General features: G+C 38.2%; 1 protein-coding gene across 4 annotated transcripts in view; it reads left to right on the top strand.

Annotated features, from left to right (window-relative positions):
- The window catches only part of dock1 (dedicator of cytokinesis 1), a 203708-nt gene extending 183245 nt beyond the window's left edge, over positions 1 to 20463 (top strand). For 2 of the 4 annotated variants that reach the window (XM_079595674.1, XM_079595672.1), the window contains exons 43-53: positions 307 to 391; positions 832 to 918; positions 1941 to 2117; positions 2363 to 2446; positions 9291 to 9428; positions 12124 to 12269; positions 12760 to 12792; positions 14725 to 14923; positions 16189 to 16354; positions 17802 to 17953; positions 19550 to 20462. In XM_079595674.1, the coding sequence (XP_079451800.1) occupies positions 307 to 391; positions 832 to 918; positions 1941 to 2117; positions 2363 to 2446; positions 9291 to 9428; positions 12124 to 12269; positions 12760 to 12792; positions 14725 to 14923; positions 16189 to 16354; positions 17802 to 17953; positions 19550 to 19645 (1363 nt within the window). In that variant the 3' untranslated portion in view covers positions 19646 to 20462. Of the gene's footprint in view, positions 1 to 306; positions 392 to 831; positions 919 to 1940; positions 2118 to 2362; positions 2447 to 9290; positions 9429 to 12123; positions 12270 to 12759; positions 12793 to 14724; positions 14924 to 16188; positions 16355 to 17801; positions 17954 to 19549 lie in introns of all 4 variants that reach the window. The other 2 variants (XM_079595675.1, XM_079595673.1) reach the window with 1 other exon arrangement.
- The last annotated feature ends 719 nt before the right edge of the window (positions 20464 to 21182 follow it).

Here is a 21182-nt window from a genome sequence, read left to right on the forward strand (position 1 = left end):
ACTTTGTAGTAAAAATAGCGCAAAGTATTTAGTCAACACAGATGGGAGATGTGTAGACCTTTGTGAATGATGGGTCATAGAAGTAAACAAGAAAGATTTACTCAAATTCAAAAACACTCATCATTCAAGACCAAAACACGACTTTCCTCACTTTAACAACGTCCTTGATGGTGCACAGTTGTTGATTTTAGTTTTTGTATCGTTGTCAGACCCTCTTACAAGCCTCTTGATCCGACACAACCCTCTTAAAAGCAGCAGATGCTCTGAAAATGAATCATTGACCTTGGTTCTCGTTTTACCTTCCAGCTTTTACACCGTGAACGAGGTCCAGAAGTTCCAGTATTCACGGCCAGTCCGGAAAGGAGAGAAAGATCCCGACAATGAGTTTGCAGTGAGTTTCCTTTTGCTTTTCTCTGCCTGAAACATTTCTCCTTTTGTTATTTCACTCAATGCATGTGTAAAGTGCTCTGCGCTTCCTCATTTACAAGAACTGTTTTTCTAATGGCCAGTTCTCTAAAAAGCGTTTTAAGATGGATTCAGGAGAGCTCACGCTGAGATATTACAGCGAGATATCAAACCTGAGAACACTGCACCATTACACTAAAACATAAAGTCTGCCCCCCCCACCCCCACCCCACTTACATCTGCTATTGGTAAACATCCATTAAAATCCAGTAAATGGAGGCTTAAATTGAAGGGGAAAAAACAGGGTCTGTAAAGGTGCAGGAATGAATTGCGGCCACCCTGTACCTGAAATCTGGCCTTTTGCTAAAAGCTTTCATTTTGTTAAATGTTCACTTAATGTTTTTTTTTTCTTCATTCTTCCAAAAGAACATGTGGATTGAAAGGACGACTTACGTAACCGCCTATAAGCTGCCTGGCATCCTGCGCTGGTTTGAAGTCGTGTCTGCCTCAGCGGTGAGTACGACAGGTTTAGCATCCAGTGTTTCGTAATATCACCGCTTCTTGGTTTTTGATGGTTTGAAAGATAAGGTGCCTGTCTCACTTCACCTTGAGTACACTCTGATACAGTAGATTTGACCTGTCTCACTCTCACTGCGCTCTTGCACAACATATACCCGTACAATATATTCTAAAGTAGACCTTACTGGTTTTACTCTCACCATACTCGAGTATGAAAGACCTCACATGTCTTATGATTTATGAATCTGGGCCTCATCAGTCAACAATCTGATAAAGTAGACACGTCTCACACTCAACACACTCCATTACAGCAAGACGTGACCTGTCTCTCTTTCTCTTTCCATCATACTATTCTGATGAGGTCGTCCTCAATCTGTCCAGCGCTGGGGGAATCATGGTTACGTGTGCTGACTCGCTCCATGCAAATATTTTGCAGTATAGTGCCTGGCAGGAGAGCGGCTCTGGCATCATGTGATTCCCAGATTGGATGCCCTGGTGTTTATCCGTTCAAATTTGCACTGTCTCTTTTTAGCTCTCCTTCTCACCGTCTCACCGCACTCTTTTTTTTTTCCTGGCGCTTCACGTGTGCTTTCGTTCTCATTAGCCTCCCTGGCACGAGTTTCCAGAGATAGACACATCAGAGCATCTGTCTCTCGCAGATTGATTTCGGATCCTGTCACAGATGCATTATGGGTGTCGGATATGGAGCCAGAAATGCCTTTATTGCCGAAGAGAACGTGTTAACCCATTCATTAGTGCATCGGTAAACGGTTCAGTGTGGAATATGAGGCATGATTTGACTGCTCGTGTTGTTTCACTGCTCATTAGTGGAGTTTGTTGTGTGGATTTCAACTTTGGTTGTTGCGTAACAATAATGTGTTAGACAGCTGGTTAAAGTAAGAGTCATCGTTTGCTGCTCTTCCTAGTGAATGTTTTCTGCTGGGCATTTGTGTAAATTCGTTCTGCCTGTTTAGTGTCATTTTTAGTCGAATTTTACTTTTTGTTTCTGTCTGCAGGAGGAAATCAGTCCCCTTGAAAATGCTATGGAGACCATGCAACTGACCAATGAGAAAATCAGCAACATGGTCCAGCGCCACCTTAACGACTCCAGCCTTCCCATCAACCCCCTCTCTATGCTCCTCAACGGCATCGTGGACCCAGCTGTCATGGGCGGCTTTACTAATTATGAGAAGGTATGAGATTATTCTGGTAATTATTGCCAAATTGTGTGACGGCACAAAGATTAAACACAGTGACTCAACTTGATTGTGAAAACTATTTGAACCATTTCATATTATACACTGCGTTAATTTGAAATAGAAATCTTTTGTAACATTATGAACATCTTCTTTGTAAACAGAACTGACATTTTGAACAGTAGTTAATGGGTTTTAGGTGTTTGTTTGCTTATACTTAGTTATTGTTTTATCATCTCTAGGCCTTTTTCACTGAGAAATACACCCAGGAACATCTCAATGACCAGGAGAAGATTGAAAGGCTGAAGGATTTGATTGCCTGGCAGGTAATGATATATAATGGGGGCATATCTTTAGGTGTTTGCCAGGATTTTGCTGGTTTTTATTTGACCATTCAGTTCTCCGACAGCTTTCTTGTCACGTGAAGTATGAGAGTATTGCGTTTTATTATTTTAATAACATGTCTGATTTAAAGTTTAGTTGTAGCATCCCGTTACCATTGGTATATTTGATGTATTTTCTTTGATCAATTTCAAGCTATCCTTTTCAAAGAATGCTGTATATATTTATTTTTTTCATAACCATAACTTTTTTTCATAAGTTTTCATAACCAGCATGCACAATGTGAGATCACAGTTCTTCAGAAGATCTGAAAGCATCTGTCATGCAGTATAAATATCCAGCGTGAGCTTTTATTTAAAGGAAAGTCTCCCGGGGATATACTGATGTACTTCCACATGTTGGGTTGATGGAGCACGTGTCTGGTGCTGCAAACTGACTTTATCATCACATCTAAAGTCTTTTATCTCTCTTCACTCAGTTAAAACAGTGGTAATGGTTACAGGGCAGAGCAACACGTCAAATCCTCCTGCCGCCTTGCCCGTGAGATTGTGCATGTGTGCGAGATAGAGATCTACTGAAGATGATCTTAACGCTGATGAAGTTTCATTTGTAGATGTTTAATGGGGAATGCATTCCGATGATTTTCATCTCTCCGAAACAACATCGGTCATGCCTAAAGAATAATTGATGTGTGCATTATTTTTCTAATTAAATGACCAAATCATCTGCTTATTACTATTGCCATGCCTCAAGACATTGGTCAGATGTTTTATGTCAAGACATTTGTCAGGTTTTTGTCCTTTAAACGCTCTTGTGTGTAGAACTAATTTCTTACGCATTTCATCACAAGCCTCCGATGCTAATTCCAAAATGTAATTTTAGAGACAGTAACAGAGGCTTGAGCGATTGATAAGCAGACTAATGGAGAGTGATTGATAGATTGATAGTGTCTCTCAACAGTGTTAGGCAGCGGAGTCTCTACTAATCGCAAAGCTGTACGTTTAACGGCTTCAAAAACAGCAGTCATTAAGTGTGCATCTACAGTATATGGAAGAGAGAACGGGAGAAAGGGAGTGTGCTTTCCATTGATAATGAAATGCAATTTTATGGTGAAAACGTGTAAAACGTTAGCATTTTTATCATATTGTTCGTTATATTTATTGGCTTGGTCAGTTTCATTGTCAGTTTTTTGTTCTTTTGTTGTTGTAGGCTGTAAAGACATTTGAAATAACTGAAATCAGTTGGTGGCGTGATATGAAACTGTAATGCGGTCAAGACCTGGCTGGAACTATCTATGTGTTTACTGGAAAATGATTGCTCACCTTAGAATGTTTGTCAACCAATCAGAATCAAGCTTTCAACAGCCCTGGAACATAAAGCACAATGTCAGCACTCACTGGTGCCCCTTTTTGGCAACATTTTTTAGAATTAAACTGATTTTCACATAAAATGTTCCTCTTCACACCACTTTTTCATATTTAATCATATTAATAGAGATATTTTGGCCTTTAATTGATTAATTTTAGAGGGCTGGAAATGCATTGGTCAAATCGTTTGGGAACACATATTTGACCAGAGAGCAGTTTTGTGTCTTCTGTTTGACTTTCACTTGTTTGACTGTCCTGTGTGTGATGAATAGTCATCAGTGTGACCAGCTGTCCCAGCGTTCAGACTGTTTGTCTGATCCAGGCGCGTGTCGTATATGGTTACTCTCAGTACATAAACGCTTCTGTTGCATAATGGTTATTGAAGGCTTGTTTGCTTTAGGGACGTGGACAGAAATGTAACGACACAGAGGCTGGTTTGTGGATGTATTTTCAGCTAGATGAAAAGAAAGACAGCCGTTGATGACACACATCTGAAGAGCTTTTCTGTGAGCAGAACAGATGTGAGGTATTGATGTAACTCTACAGATAGTTTGTACCAGGAGGCCCATGGGACAGAAAAACAAACGTGTGTGTGTGTGTGTGTGTGGATATTCAATAACAGGGTCTCATCTTGCAGGAGATGAAATGCAAGCTTTTGATTAGTTGTTTGACACTTAGGAAGAGTTTAAATATTATATAAGACCAAGTACAATATGTTTGAAATCTCAAACTAAATAAATAAATATTAGGCAATACTTCACATTAAGGTTCAGTTTGTTAACATTAGTATCATAAACTAACAGTGAATAAAAGCTATTTCCAGTATTCATATAAGGTCATTTAGATCAATGTTAATTTATGCAGTTGTCAATGGTAATTTGAGTTTGTGATAGATTTTATTTTTCTATATTTGTTTATAACAAAATATATATATTTGTTAATGAAGCATACTATTAAAAATAAAATAAGGCATTTTTGATATTGTTTAGAAAAACACTTGCAATGACATTAAAAAGACATAAAGGGACCATTTTGTAGAACAAGCCAAATGTATTTCTTACATGATAAAGGTTGTTTGATGCTATTTGTTGAATGCATCAGTCTTGTTGTTTTTGACTATAATATCGCTTCATTTTTCTCACGGATTCATGTCAGGTCAGGACATTTGCATCTGATGAGTTACAGCAGCTGTCATCCTGTCAGAGAATGAAATATGTCTCTTCCTTTGCCTTACCTGAGATGTGTTTTAAAGACACAGATCTGCGTGTGCGTCGTGTTCCTCCACAAAGAGGGCGTCAAGCTGAGTTGCACAAATCAATTGTTGAGACGGCATGAAACAAGTTCAGAAAAGCTTTATCTTATCCTCCGTGTTCTCAGACATGCGTTGATGCCATCTTACCACAAATATCATTATATACAGTATAAAGTTGAATTGTTATAGATATGACAATCTTCAGCTCATTTATACAGATGATGAGCATAGTTTATGATGTATAGTTTATGCAGCAGACATGAATTAAAAACAATTACTTTAACTGTAGAGTTTGTGTTTGACAGCACATGAGGGACCGAAAGCCACTTTTTTCGCGACATATGGCAATCAATACGGCCTGTCCTGAAGGTAAAATGGGCCTTGCGTACATTTTTCACACACCGCTATCGATGCTCTGTCAAAGCGGCTGACACAGAAGTCATGTAAACAGCGGTGAAAAGGCAGGACAATCCCCCTGCAGATTTGAGCTTTTGATTAAGGTTGCTTGCACCTCTCTGTGCCGTTTGGGCGACTGCCCTGGTCTCTTTTATTGGCGGCTCTGCTAATCTGTGTGAATGTGCTGCCCTCTCACAGAGCCAGAGCTGTTATTCACAGATGTCAGGTGCTGTTGTTTGTTCTTCTCCATTCATGTTAGCCTGTGTCCTTTGCACTGAGTAAAAACACTTTACTGTAGCAGGTGCGGGAACTTCAGCTGGTAGGGTAACATGAGGACCTGGTGAGTTTAGAATGTTAATGGCAAGCAATTCACAGTGGGAGTCCAGCGCTGTTTTGAAGGATTGTGCGGTGATGCATGTGAAAAATGAAAGCACACATTTCTCCATTGCCGGATCTTGCGTTGTCATAAACAGTGCAAAAAACAATCACGTCCCACTTACTTAAGCCACATTTACACTGCAGGTCTTGATGCTCAGTTCCGATTTGTTGATTTATTTTTTTGTTGGATCTGATTCTTTTGACCTCCAGCTTACATCTGCTTTTAAAAGTGGCCCATATCCGATATCTGCAAACACTAGACACTTTGCAAAACAAGCTAAGGTAACCGTACTGACCCGGAAAAGCCGAAAAGGAAGTAAAAACTCTACGATTTGCAATGGACGAGGTTTAAATGATAATACAAGATTTTGCTCTCCGCGCCATCCTTAAAGGTCAGCAAAACATTTGACTGAGCCTTCGTCCTCCATTGTGCCATTGAGAAAAGTCATGTGATCGTGGTTGGTGTCAACCTGATTTGGTGTCAACCTCCTTAGAACACCTTCGCAACTGCATAGCAAACTCAGAACACCCTAGCAACCCCATAGCAACATTCTAAAGGTTCCGTAACTGTAGGACTTTGTCTTCAGACACAATTTTTCCATTTATTTATTTTATTTCGATTAATTGTATTTTTTTATTTTATATACGCTTTATAGGCTTATATATATATATATATATATATATATATATATATATATATATATATATATATTAAATGTGTTTATATAGAATAAATATATATTAGACTACAATATTAAATCTATACATACATGCAAATATATTTTGAAAAACATTGGGAACCAAACAGAATTGAAGCCCTTTGACTTTCATTGTATGGAGAAAAACATATATCTTGTTTAATGAGAAGACAGTCAGTATTGGAACAACTTGAAGGTAGGTAAAAGATAGAAGCTTCATTTCTGTGTAGAGTATCGCTTTAACAACCACTTAGCAATGCCATTACAACCAGATAGAGGAACAGAACATTTAGTAAGATGTATTTGTTAGAAGCTAATCCAAATCAAACACTCCTATATAAGATCAGCAATGTCTTTGGGATTACTAAAAAGCCATATATTTTGCTCATGACCTTGGGTGTTTTTCAGCATCTTGTTCTATAATTTCTTACAGGCAAATGTTGCAACTGAAGGGAAGCATTGATGTGCTCTGCCTTTGAGTGTTGAATTATTCATTCTGTGTCCATATGTGCTGATCTGTTTTATTTCCAGTCAGAGTTAGTTGATGAGGTGCATTTGTAGCTGTGTTTGTGTGATTTGGCAGCCTCCTTTTAAAGCAGTTTTGTTGCTATGCCGCCTACCCAGAATTCCGTCACTGTGATCATTTTATAAAGGTCTGGGTTTCCCTGGAGACACGAGCGCTGCTCTGTCTCTCTCGCTCTATCTGTCTATATCTCGGTCTCCTTCAGAAATTCCCTGCGGTGCTAACAACCCTTATTAAAGTGGGAATCCTCTCTGTCTCTCTCCTGTAATGTCATGACTGTTGGACTGCAGGAGGCTCAACGCACTTTGTGTCTGAACAATCTGTATGAATTTTACATCCATATAATTGCGCAGTAAATTTGAAGAGGTTGTTTTATATTGTGAATGTAATCAGGGCTAAAGGGCGCCATAGAATTCATTAGCATAAACTGTCTTCGTCTGCAATTGTTTTTTTTCTTTCACGGCAATTATGGTCATGTTAGTTAAATGTCAGTCAACACAGGCCGTCAAACATGTTTACTAGTGGCGGAACTAATCTAGTCAATGCAAGCAACTCACCGTAGTAACAACTTGGCAACCATCCAGAGCGCCGAAGCAATATTTAAACATTCATAAGATACAGTTGATACAACAATGACATACAATTACTTAAGATACAAAATGCTGTAAGATAGAAAAGTTCAGTAAGTTTTTGCTTAAAAGATTAACAAATATCTTCCAGAATCTGGTCAGCACAATACATGTGTTTTCCCTTAGAATTAAACCGGTGTTTGCTCTTGTTTTAAGCAGAAACTAACTGAGTTAGAGGTAGAAAATCCCTTTTTGCTGTGTAAACACATTATCAACTGTGCAGAGTATGTGTCTGTACTTTCAAAGGTAAAGGTAAACCTTTTCTTTTGAGATGTCATTTCAAAAGTTTGAAGAGAAGCTTGATGTCTTTACTTTCATGGTTGATGAACATGTCAGAGAAGCTCTTTTCCATTGCACTGCATTGCATCAGTTGAACGTGAACCTCGTTGGACTTTATTCAGAAATATTTCATCTTTATAGCTCTCTCATTCATCTCTCATGCTCTCCTAATGTCTGGAGATGGCAACACTTCTCCTTGCAATTAGCTGAGCAGTTCAGTGTGTGTGTGTGTGTGTGTCTGATGGTGGAGCATTATACTTCTCTCTGTACATTCAGACTAGCAGGAGACTCTGAGTCGTAGACGAGAGAACGCAGTGCTTTGTGTGATGAATGCTTGTGCACAAAGGTTTGTTTTAAATCCTGTGTAATATGATCCGTCTTTCACTGTGGCTTGCAAATAAACCCAGCATTGGTATTTTAGTGGCTGTTTGCGTGTTTTATGTGTCTGTCAGACCAGAGGTTTTATGTAGAAGACAGAAAATTGAACCTCAAAGTGATATTTCAGGCCGAGGTGAATCACTGCGCTTGATTCACAGGCAACTGAGAGGCTTCGGTAAATCAGTCCAGAAGATCCGCAGGTTATGTCTCACTCCATCACGGGTAGTAGGGGTGGGTCAGGCTTAATAAACAACTAGTTGATTAGTAAGGTTGACTTTTGAGGTGAATGCTGTGATTTTTCTTAAAGGGAATCTATTATGCACTTTTACAGTCTTGATTTTGTTTTTGGGCTCTACTAGAATAGGTTTTCATGCTTGAATGTAAAAAAACCACATGTTTTTTCACACATTTTCCATTGTTGCAGCTCATCTCTTCCCAGTCTGTCAGTAATGCTCTGTTTAGTTCCTGTCTCTATGAAGCTCCTCCTTCTGAAAAGCACACTGTGCTCTGATTGATCGGCTGGATCAGTGTGTTGTGATTGGTCAAGTGCTTTGAGCGTGTTTGGGAAATGTCCCGCCCCTTACCATAACCGCCAGTTTCAACACACTACTAACTAACTCAACCAGGCCCCGCCCCTTTATTCTGCGTATGAATTATTTAAATTCGCAATATTGTATTTTCTTCCGGGAAGAAAACTCAAGACTACAATGGAGGCGTTTCAGGGAGTTCAGTGACACTGATATTGAGAATAACTCCCTTTGTGGCGTGACTTTGTGCTTTGGAACTCTACAGACCTTTTTCATGCTCAAAAAGCAACATCAAAGACAGATGAACAAGTAAAAAAGCAGAATAGGAGCCCTTTAACATTGTGGCTTAACATCTTTCCTTTGTGTGCGTGTGTGTGTGTGTGTGTGCGCATCTCATTCAGATCCCGAACCTGGCTGAAGGAGTTCGTATCCACGGCGAGAAGGTGACGGAGGCCCTTCGACCGTTTCACGAGCGCTTGGAGGCGTGTTTCAAACAGCTCAAAGAGAAGGTGGAGAAACAGTACGGCGTCAGAACACTAGTGAGTCCAAACAGAAACATCACGCATCATGCCTTCATCATTCATTCAGCCATAATCATCCTCCATCATGTAGTCATCGCTCATCATTCATGCATTCAGCAATAATCATCAAAACATGGATGTTCCTCATCACAGCTCGCATGCATGCATCACATTACCACAGGATGGACTCTTACCTCACAATACAAGCCGATCACATTCAGTAATCATTGATTTAATTATATTCTGTGTCTGATTTGTGTGTTGCATGCATGCATGTTTGTCTGCCTTTCTCATCCAGCCGGTGTTGGGACTTGGTTTTCACTCATGGTTTGTTCCTCACTATCTTATGGCCCCGTTTTGACTCGCTCAATGGGGATTATAAGGCATTGTTATTGAAATATGCTGCTTTATAATGATAAGCTGCTTTATAATTATATGTATTGTGAAAAGCACTATATAAATTTTGAATTGAATAAAGTCATGGCAGCTATTAGATGATTATGGGTCATTGTGCAATTGCAGTGTTAAATGCTGTCAGTTGCTTTAATAGAGCTGTAAGTCTTGCTAATTTTAAAAATCTGTAATAAAAGATAATGTACTTCATAATTCTACAGTATTAAAGTATATGCATGCAAAAACTATTACATTTAAACTAGTCAGTATTTAACCATTTTTTGTTTAAACTTAATTCATTAAGTATTATTATTATTATGGCAAACCGTTACTATTTTGGTGAGGAACTTTTTTTTGGAAACCGGGAAATCTTTTAAATGGTTATTTGAAGTAAGAACATGTCTGTGTACATGCTTAAATATTTATATATTTAAATGAATTCCAGTGGTTTAATCAGTATGTTGTTAATCACATTAAGATTGCTTTATCATCAAAATTGTCTTCAGACTGGTCATTTCTGTAACACCTTCCTCACACTTCATGTAGTTCACCAGTGGTGTTATTGAGTCATTACCTTTAAGTATGTCTAACAGCACTGACAAAAGAGCATATCAGTCAATGGTACATTTATTTTTACTTAAAAAAATACTATGATTATAAAGAAGATAAATTACTTAATATAGCATAGTAGTTTTAATGTATGATTGATGAGTCTCTTAAAAACCCACTTCAGATTGAAATGCCATTGCAATTTGTATAATGACCCATAAGCAGATTTAAACATCTTACCTTCTTCCTTTTACAGAGTATATATATTCACAACCTGATGCTATAGAAAATCAGTTGTTTAGCAAAACAGTTTTTCAATTGTTTTAATGCTATTGTTGATTGATGAGTGATGCTTTAATATTCTGTTTTCCATGATTTGATCACTATTGCTCTTCAGAAATAATGTTTGTTGTACTAGACATAAACAATGCCGAGCATGATCTTCATGTTATTTGATGTCAAATATTCCATATAAACGTACATGTATACTCTTCAGCAACTTGGCTGTGGCATGTTTACAGTGTTTGATGACAGGAACCGTATCTTAGATGAATGCAGCCTGACATTACAGTACATTGTCTTCAGTGAGGAAAAGTAGAGCGAGAGATCAGAAAGGTTCCACACAGCTGTATTTTGAGACACACTGAGTGAATGTGTGTTTGTGTAACTGTGACAAAGACATTTCTAAACACTCTCTAAAAGAATCGCTACTTTCCTCCAGTCTGGACAGACGAGCTGGAAAGAGAATGCTGGGAGTCCATAGGAGGGAATGAGAGACGGGGACAAAAGAGTATGGAAGACAGGTAGAAAAAGAGATCTAAAGCATGAGAGAGAGAGACAGATAGTTACTGTAGCTGGCAGATATTGATCACTGTGCTCTGGGAAAGTGCTAGAATTAGCAGCGATGCCTCCTATACAGTGTGTGAAAGTCTGAACGTGATCTGCGCTACATATCTGTTTCAAGGGCAGCGCAGAGTGGTTCATATTCACACATAAATGTACAGAGATTCACAGAAAGAGGTCAGGGGAAAAGAAACCTGAGGATGAGCAAAAACACTCGCGGAGTTTGGCCCATGTGCCGCTGGAATCGAAGTTTGTCTCTCCGTGTTTTCATCCAAACGCATGTCCAAAATTGGAATATTGCATTAAAAGTTTTGCGAATAAAGCACCGTTTGCATGTTCTCAAGACAATTGGCATGGGAAATTGGCACAAAATATCTGCATTGCGTAATAATAATTGAAGGTGCTGCAATGTTGCTCTTTTTCCTACTTCATAAATGACTAAAATAAAATGACTTGTGTTCTCAACCGTTCTGATGACAGACATTGGCTCAGGTGTTTCAGAATGACCAAACCAACTTTTGGGATCCTGTGCGATGTGATTGGTCCGCTGGTTAGTCCAGTTATCCAATCATGCCCTCTGTTTTTGTTGCACATCGAGGGATTTAATCGGTAAATCCGTTGTAGTTTGTCTTCTTAATGGATAAAAAAAATATCCTCCTCAATTTAGAGCATATGTTTTTATGCAATGTCCCAAAATGCACAGAAAAATTGGTATATTGGTAAAAATGTGTGCATTGAAATATTTATACTCTCATAGATGTTACCAGTCACAACAGAGGTCATTTACATTTAATGTGTCAAAGCCAATACTTTTTTCTTTGGTGCACGTATTGGCTGTGTAAATGCCACAGCTGTAGAATATGGCTTCTTTAAAAAAACTGAAATGCTGTGATGTTCTCCTGTCATATATTTGACCTGTGTGTTCCAGCCTCCCATGTCAGACGAGCGGCGGGGCAGTCGGCCACGTTCAATGGTTCGGTCATTCACCATGCCATCGTCTCAGAGGCCACTGTCTGTCGCGTCTGTGACCTCCATATCATCAGACAACTCACCCTCCAGACCGGGATCAGACGGGTAAACACACACACACACACACACACACACACACACACACACACACACACACACTCACACACACGCACAAACATGATCCAGACTGAAAGAACAATATTTCTGCAGATATTTTGCCTGTATTTATACCACAATATAGATTGTGTATAAAATATAAAACATATAAATATATCAAATATAAAACATTTATTTTAAATGTTAATAGTATTTCACAATATTACTGTATTTTTGATCACAGTACTTAAAAAACAACCAAATAAATGAATACATGTATCATAGTGTCTGAGATTTAAACCTTTTATTTCTTATTTCCAGCACACACATATATTGTTGGATTATTAATTTTAAATAAGCACACAATTGAAGAATATAAATCTCTCTCTACACTAGATATCAGAATCAGGCATTGGAAAAACCCTTATTACTAGACCATTGATTCAGACCTCTATTAAACTGGCTGGATTCTTGACAATGATTTATTTTCTTCTTTCAGCGATCGGAGGACTAGTACAGGAACACTTCATAGGTTGGAGTGTGTGTTTTTTTTCTTTCCCGTAATCTTTCTTTCCCGCTCCTTGTCATTTCCATCTTGTCTCTCTGTGGGCGGTCTGTTCTCCTCCACACGCTTACAGATGCACCTGAATCACGTCACATGTCCAGCACCTGCTGTGCCTCCGAGATCATTTTACTGCGCTTCAAGAAGATCCATCAGTTCATACAGAATCAGATGGGTTTATATGTGTAAAACAGACATAAACTGATCTGAGGACAGTATGCGTTTCAGTGATTTCACGGCATTTAAGGGTTTTAAGTACTCCTCTTTGCCCGTGTGTCCAAGTCAACCTTTTACCTGTGTTAAAATCACTGTAATACATGTGGCCTCAGTGCTTTATTCGGTCTCTTTACTCTGACACCCTGAAAGGTTGGTGCCAGTCTAGCGTGGCAGGCACACAGATGCCAACCTTAAGGATTAATTAGTGCGTGTTTGAAGAGAGCGATTCTATCAGCGATGCCCTCCGCTGGTATTTAATAGTGAAGGGCACCACTTCACGAGAGCTTTCATTTGATTAGTTAATCCATCTCATTAAAGCACTTTGATTCGCTTGAGCCCAAGATTCTGATTATGAGAGCCAGACATCCTGCTTCCCCTTTTCCTTGCTTTCCGCTTTACAAAACTGCCTGTGAGTCAGGTCAGCAGATACGACGCACACACACGCTTTAAAGTGGAGGTATTCGCTTTTGCATGGATGGTGTATGATTTCTCTCCAGCATCACTGCATTTCTAAGATACTAGTTTGTTCTTAGCTTTGAACCTGAAATCCAATAGTGACATGAAATTGAACCTGGAATGCGTACACGTACATGTGTGCTAACAGAAACTTACTGTAGTTTTCATTGAGTCTGTGAAACTGCAGATCAGGATGAAGCCGGTGTGAGGGCGCTTCGAGTTGGTGCTGCGGCATCTTACTGTACATTCATCAGTCATGTGCTTTTGGAATTTGCAAACTTAAACATTTGCTTTTTTAATTTTTTTATTTTCTATTAAACACTGTTATTGCAGATTTTGTTGATTTAATTGTTATTTAGGTATCGTTGGTTTACCTGACTTACAGATATATTTTCATGCATCAGTTTGGCGGTGTTAAATCATAAACAGATCACTCTTTTACATAGTAATTAATAGCCCACATAGTTGTATTATTGCTGAATATTGTTAAATATTATATTCCAACTACCATTGCAAATTTAAAAAGGTTTAAAACCTAGTGGTTTTCGAAAGTTACAAGCCACTCAGCATTTTTACTGGCCACAATTTTGACATCGATACCATGAGGAAAAACTGCCATATAGATATTTTTTATAATATCTCATAATTTGGCAGCAGGTATATTAGGCTGCTGTCACTTTAAGACCTGACGCATGGATCTGTTATACTGTTACACATGCGTTTTCTTGTTCACGTAAAACATAACTGGCTGTGATTACTTGAAGACTGGTATTTTGTCATTATCTTGTGTGCATTTGACTGTTTATATGCTATAGGCAGCTAAAATAACTCAGTTTAGTACAGCGAGGCGAGTTTATATGTGCACACTTTGAGTTTGAGCACAAGATCTGTGGGAATGCCTATGACACATTTTGGTGAGGCCTGTGAAAGTATAGGGAAGTACAAATAAGAACAGGGCCAGCAGAAAATAAAAATCTGAAATAAAAATAATGTATTTTTTTCAATTAACTAATATGGTTGGTTGGTTGCCATGACACTAGAGACTGTACACCAGAAATGTGCTTTTTGGAGCTAAATGTCAAATGAGTGCTAATATTTGCTCAAGACTTCATAAGAGGCTTCTCTCTCAAATTAAACAGCCCAGCCGTCTTATCCAATAAAACGTACCCGCCGCTCAATTATCTCTGTCCTCCTCTTTTCATTTGATTCCTCTTCTCTTTCATCGGATAGATTTGCCTTGGAGCCTCTTTTACCAAAGAAGCAGCACTGTAAGTCCCAGGATAAACTGGATCGAGATGAACCTGAGAAAGACAGGAAGGAGAAAAAGAAGGAGAAGAGGAACAGTAAACACCAGGAGCTGTTTGATAAGGAGCTGAAGACCGCTGATATTCCCCTGCAGCCCAGTGAGGCGGTCATACTGTCAGAGACCGTGAGTATCTGTTCATACAAATACTGACTTACTCTGCGCATCATTCACTGCCACGACACGACAGTATCGAAGTAAACTTATATTACTACATCAAATCACAGGCAATCATCTGATGTTTAATACACAGCTATGAGAAGCAGGAGTTTGGAGAAATGTGATTTAATTGTGAACAGAGATGCATATTGTGACACGACAGAAATAGAAACCAAGGACAACATTTGTAAACCGAAAGACTTTCATTGGCCTGCTTTCCGTTTAGTCAGTCGTTCCTTTTCATCTCTTTTTGAGGCTGAATCTGAATCTGCACTCGCGAGTCTCTTCAATCTCTCTGAGAATGAACACCATATGTTGAACCCGAGCAGTTCTAGAACAAACAGCACATCATAAGAATAAACTGACCCATTCACTGGCCTCACAGACTACATTGTTAGAGAAGCACATCACCTTGCGCTTCTGAATAAAGAAAACTAGCGCATGTAATTACTCTGCCCTGGACCTTCTGCATCGTTTGTCTTTTATACATCATCATAATGACCTTGACCCTTTCACAAGGCCGCTGACCTCTGCAATTCAACTGATAAAGAGAGAGCTGAAAATCTGATTTGCTGCTTAATTAATCTGTCATGTTGATAACAAGCCCGCCTGGTTATTTTTATTTTTTATTTAGTTTTACCTTTAACCGTTAATGTCCTCGTCTGATGCCAAATAATATCTTCCTGCTAAAAAAATAATTTTAAATATATTTATAGTCGTTTCATTGATTTCGATGTTACATTTTGATGCACATTACCATAAATGTTATTTCACTCAATTGAAATCCATTTTAGTCAGAGAAGAATGTAAAATTTAAAGACTACATTTCAAAAACATTTGCCACAATACAAAAAGTGTTCAATAAAAGCAGGTTTAAACATGTCTGCATGTTCTGCTGCCTGAATCCTGTATGTGAACTTCATTCTACTGATCATTAATGATGGGCATTTACAACTGAAATAATTCATAAGCCTGATGAATTATGCATTATGCAAACATGCTCATGTAAATGGACCTGAGCTGTTTGAATTGCTGTTCTTTACTCTGTTGCTTTTTTTCTTCTTCCACTGCAATTTTTTTATCATTGTTTATATCCACTCAGTGCTGTTTTCATGGTCACAGTTTGTATGGTCATCTCATTTAGTCCTGATTCATGGAATCTGTTAAATAGCGATTCCTAGAAACAGCGGTTCACTCTCTTGTATTTATCTGTCATATTTTCATCTCTCCAGATCAGTCCGTTGAGGCCCCAGAGGCCGAAGAGTCAGGTGATCAACTTACTGGGTGAGAAAAGACTCTCCGTGTCTCCAGGAGCCCCTGCCAACCCGCCTGTGCCCAGCGTCCCGCCTCCCATCACCCCCCGGGTCAAACTGCACTTCAGCCTACTGTCTGGATCCAGTATGTGTCATTCATCACACTCATCTGACATTTCCCCTAGAAGTTTTATTCTGAAATATGATGAAATTAGGCGCGTTTTACTAAAGCATGCTAGGATAGATGGCAAGGAAGCCCTGTCCACCTGTTGGGAGATTAAAAAAAGGGTTATGGTAGTTTAAAGGGAGGTTGGGCTATTTTGGGAACAAAACACCAAAACTTATACTGTAAATGTAGTTCAAAATCCACAAAGATTGTTTGTCTGAAAGACAAATGAAATAAATTTAAGCAGCAAGATATCTAATCACACATCTGAACATACTTTGATACATATTTTAAATATTAAATAAAAGTGCAATGACCTTGATCTTCTAAAATATAGAAGTGAAAATTATATAATCAACATAAATCATCATTATATTTTTGAAGTTGAAATTGCTGACAACTATTCAAGTCTGATTTACATTATCATCCAAACCTTTGTGTTTGGCAAGACTTTTGAATTTTTGAATGGCAGTGACATTTTAATTTTAATTTATTTTAATAACAGCTGTTAAAAGATTAATACAAATCTTTTAAGTTTTGTTGTTTGGCTTTATTCAAAGCAGAAAAAATGGAAATGAATGACTAGAACTGGGATTTTTCCACCTTAAAGGGATAGTTCAGCCAAAAATGAAAAGTCATCATTTACTCAGCCTTATGTTGTTCCAAAACTGTATTAGTTCATGTAAATTATGACAGAATTGTCATTTTTGGTTGATCGATCACTTTAAGCCACACCCCCAATATATGACTTGTATGCTGACATCACATGCTCCCTAACATGCTGTCGTCTGATGACACACATTCGTAATGTTGTGATGTGGAACTCTGGGAGGCTGCAGAAGTGTTAAATCCCTGGCATGAAAGCGAGTCTGATCCAGTCTCCCACTCGCCGCTTGTGAAGATGAGTAATGGATTCAGGCTTTGCGAGGCGTTTACTCTCCCATGGGTTCAGCCCACTGTCTGAATCCTGAGTTTGCACTGTGTGTCGTCATCTCGGTGTTTGATTATTCAGTGGAAAATGAGCGCACAGTCCTCCTCAAACAGCAGATATCACATTTACATTGCATTTAATACTTCAAAAGAGTCACAAGTAAAAATCTCTGAATGTCATTGCATGAAACGTCTCCTGCTCTCAAATGCACTTCACTAACTTTACTTTTCTTCATCTTTTTCGCAAAGAAACTTCTTTTAGTAAAATTGTTTTGCTTGAAAACTGTGCTTTTTGTACCTTTCTTTAGAGTAAATTCCTAATTGATTTAATATTTTGCTATCTAATACAATATTCACACATTTGCTAGGTGTATATATATATATATATATATATATATATATACCAATTGTAGACACATTTGATGTTTTTGCAGATATATAGTTTCATGCATCATGATGTGGATCTCAACAGCACTCTTGTCTTGTTTCTATGCAGATCTAGAGCTGAATGGGACGGGTTATGGAGATAAGGGGGAAACCCCGCCCCCACTTCCTGTCAAGAGCAGCATGGGTGACTATGGAAACCTGATGGACAACTCAGACCTGGCCAGTCCGACCACACCCCCTCCACCACCACCACACCCGCGGGTATAACGCATCAACATCCGTCAAACACTTGCATGTTTATGAAGACGTTTATTCATAATTTCCGTTATTTTTACATGATCATGTAATGGATAGTGCACATCCAGCCGGTTGTTATCTCAGAATAAACCCTGACAGGGTGATCAGGTCTTGCATCAGGGGTTTATTCTGAGATAACAACCGGCTGGATGTACATTATCCTGCTTATTACACGGTTACTTGCCACATAAGTAAATAACTAGACATGAAATATTGATTTGAGTCTAGACATATTTAGCTCTTTAAATGCAAAGCTTCCGTGGAGAAAGCAGTTGCTAGCAAGCGGCAAGTTCACTAGATGGACATTTAAGAGAAACGGTTCAGAATATGTACTAACTTTAATACCTGTCTTTTATGAAATGACTAAAATTTATGACAGCATTACATATATTAAAGTGTATTTCTGTTGTTCGGCTCTTGGGATCGTCAGTTGTCGGTAAACAAACTAAAACTAGTGTAAAGTGCAGTCGTGTGTGTGTGTGTGGCGCTGCAGCGTCAGTGCATGTCAGTGTGCCACACAGGGCTGATGGGAATGCTGAAGAAGAATGCTCTCTGCAGGGTTTTTACTTCTAAATCCGACACCCTTTAATTAACCCAGCGCCTGAACTTCTCTGCGGCTGCTGGAAGTATTGGGAAATTACTGTTAAAGGTTGAACCCGTTTGAAGCTCTGTACTGTATGACTGCAGTCTGGAAAAATCTTCTTTTATAAGTTGATATGTTTGGGGTTGGGAAGATTTCTTAAAATGTTTTTTAAACATTTATCTTCTGCTTACCAAGACTGCATTTATTTGATCAAAATACAGTAAAAACAGTAATATTGTGAATATATTGTAAAACATAATTTATTCCAGCGATCAAAGCTGAATTTTCAGCATCGTTACTCCAGTCTTCAGTGTCACATGATCCTTCAGAAATCAGTATAATATGATGATTTGCTGCTCAAGAAACATTTATGATTATTATCAATGTTGAAAACTGCTTCATATTTTTGTGGAAATCATGATACACATTTTTAGGATTTTTAGATAAATTGATAGTTCAAATCAACAGCATTTATTTGGACCGTATCTTAGAAATCTTGTGTAACATAGTAAAAGTACTGTCACTTTTGATCAAATTAATGCATCTTTGCGGATTAAAAGTATTAATTTCTTTAATATTGCCCTCAAACTTTTGAATGGAAGTGTAATTAAATTCTTCGGTTTTCTTTTTTCTTTGTTTAATTTTCTCTATCACTTTATTATTATTACTCATAGTTACTTAAGGTTAGAGATTCCATTTTTATATAAATATATTGTTATTATATGTGAAAATTAACAAAATATAAAATTACTATTTACTTATTCAATCATTGATTCTTTTGAAACGTCTTCATATCAAGAGACCAGATTATCCCAGTCTTGACTCGGACTAAATGGAGCGGCTTTATGAATGTAATGTCGAGTTTATTAGAGACTGCACTATGAGCGGTGTGTTTCAGGATGCAGATCAGTGACTCATATAATGAACAGTTGCATTTTTCTTAAAAACTCTACTTCTCTTTGTGTTCATTGTTCCAGCACCTTCCGCCCCCCTTACCCAGCAAGACCCCTCCACCTCCACCTCCAAAGACCACGAGGAAGCAGACCTCCATCGACTCGGGAATCGTCCAGTAAGAGTCAAACGGAGACATCCACATCGCCCTCTTCCAACGATTTTACGTCAACATCTCTGACAGTGTGGCATGATGAATCGCTCACCTCAGCCCTTCTCATAACGGCTGATTATCGTGTGTGTCCACTGCCGGATCAGCGCTCCAAGCCGAGATCGCAAATCACTCCAGACAACTGCCAATATAGATGCAGTGGACCTGGAGTCAGGGAATTCTGGGGATTTTGGGCAGATGGTGCATGTTTAGCTAAAACTAAAGATGAATTATGGTGTTTCTCTCTTTAGGCAGGAACGTATAGTCGGGAAGAAGCTTTTAATGCACATTATCATCGAGACACATGACCAGTTCATAATCAAAGATTCCTCTGTCTCTCATTTTTACATGATGTTTTTATCCTCACTATATACACATTTATGTACAGAGGTTTGTATATATGATTTTATTTTATTGCTTTTCTTGAAAGTACATTTTATGTAGTTTTTTTTATATGCAGTTTATATAAATAATTGGCTTTTTTTTCCAAAAAGGGTTGATTTTCTAATGAGAGGGACAGTAAAGCTATTCTTACATGTATCTTTTATTGATTTTGTTGTTCTTTCTCATTTGGAGTGAAAACAACTAAAAGTCATGGTACCAATCAAGCGTTTAAACCACATAAAAGCAACAGTGTGCATATCGACAACATTGACTGCTCCAGATCCACTACTGACTTCTGAATAAACACAATGTATGTATTTGTAAAGTGGCTCTTGTTTGATTCATGCTAATCCCGAGCAATGTAGCATTCAAGACCCAATAGAAAATAAAGTAACATTTCATTTATTTTGATTGTATTATTTTATAACCACAAGCAGAAATACATTACATCTTTTTTTAATTTAGCAGAAAATATAGTTAGTTTTTTGTTTAGCTGGAATGCCATCTGCATTCGCCTGTCACAGTTCGCCTGTCTGCGGTCTGATGTTTCTCCAGGTCAATGTGAAGAAGTCAACGCTCTCTGGACAGTGAGGTAAGTTGAGTCTTAGGTGAGTTCTCTACAGTTTGTGTTTACAGTATTAACTCATTGCTCATTGAAAAGCACTCAAAAGTTTATCGATCAAGTCCTTGAAACCTGAAAAGCTGCACTTCGATTTCTATTTAACTTTTCAATGTGACGTGTGGACAGGAATTTCAATGTCATTTTTGCATCATAAACATTGTCAGCTTTCACTTTACTCAAATATTTTGATAATAGCAAAGCATTGCATCGACTGCATGACTAATTCTGATTTCTTGAACTCAAAATTCAACATGTAAAAACAGAAAATCGTGAAAATCACACTGGGTGTGGGCTTCAGTGCTGGTGTTTGTTACATGGCTCATTCCTGAAGAATATTCTGTACTCTGCAATAAATATAGTTGTGTTTTTAATTGTATAGGCATACTTCAAACTAGACCTCAAACACTAGTTGTATCTTCATGTTGAGAAGGTGCTGTGTTCAAAAGGATGACGATTGAAATAGAAAACTGTTAATGTTCGTATCAGTAATGTTCTGCGGTAA

This window comes from Phoxinus phoxinus (assembly GCF_949152265.1).
Source record: "Phoxinus phoxinus genome assembly, chromosome: 21".
Lineage (NCBI taxonomy): Eukaryota > Metazoa > Chordata > Actinopteri > Cypriniformes > Leuciscidae > Phoxinus > Phoxinus phoxinus.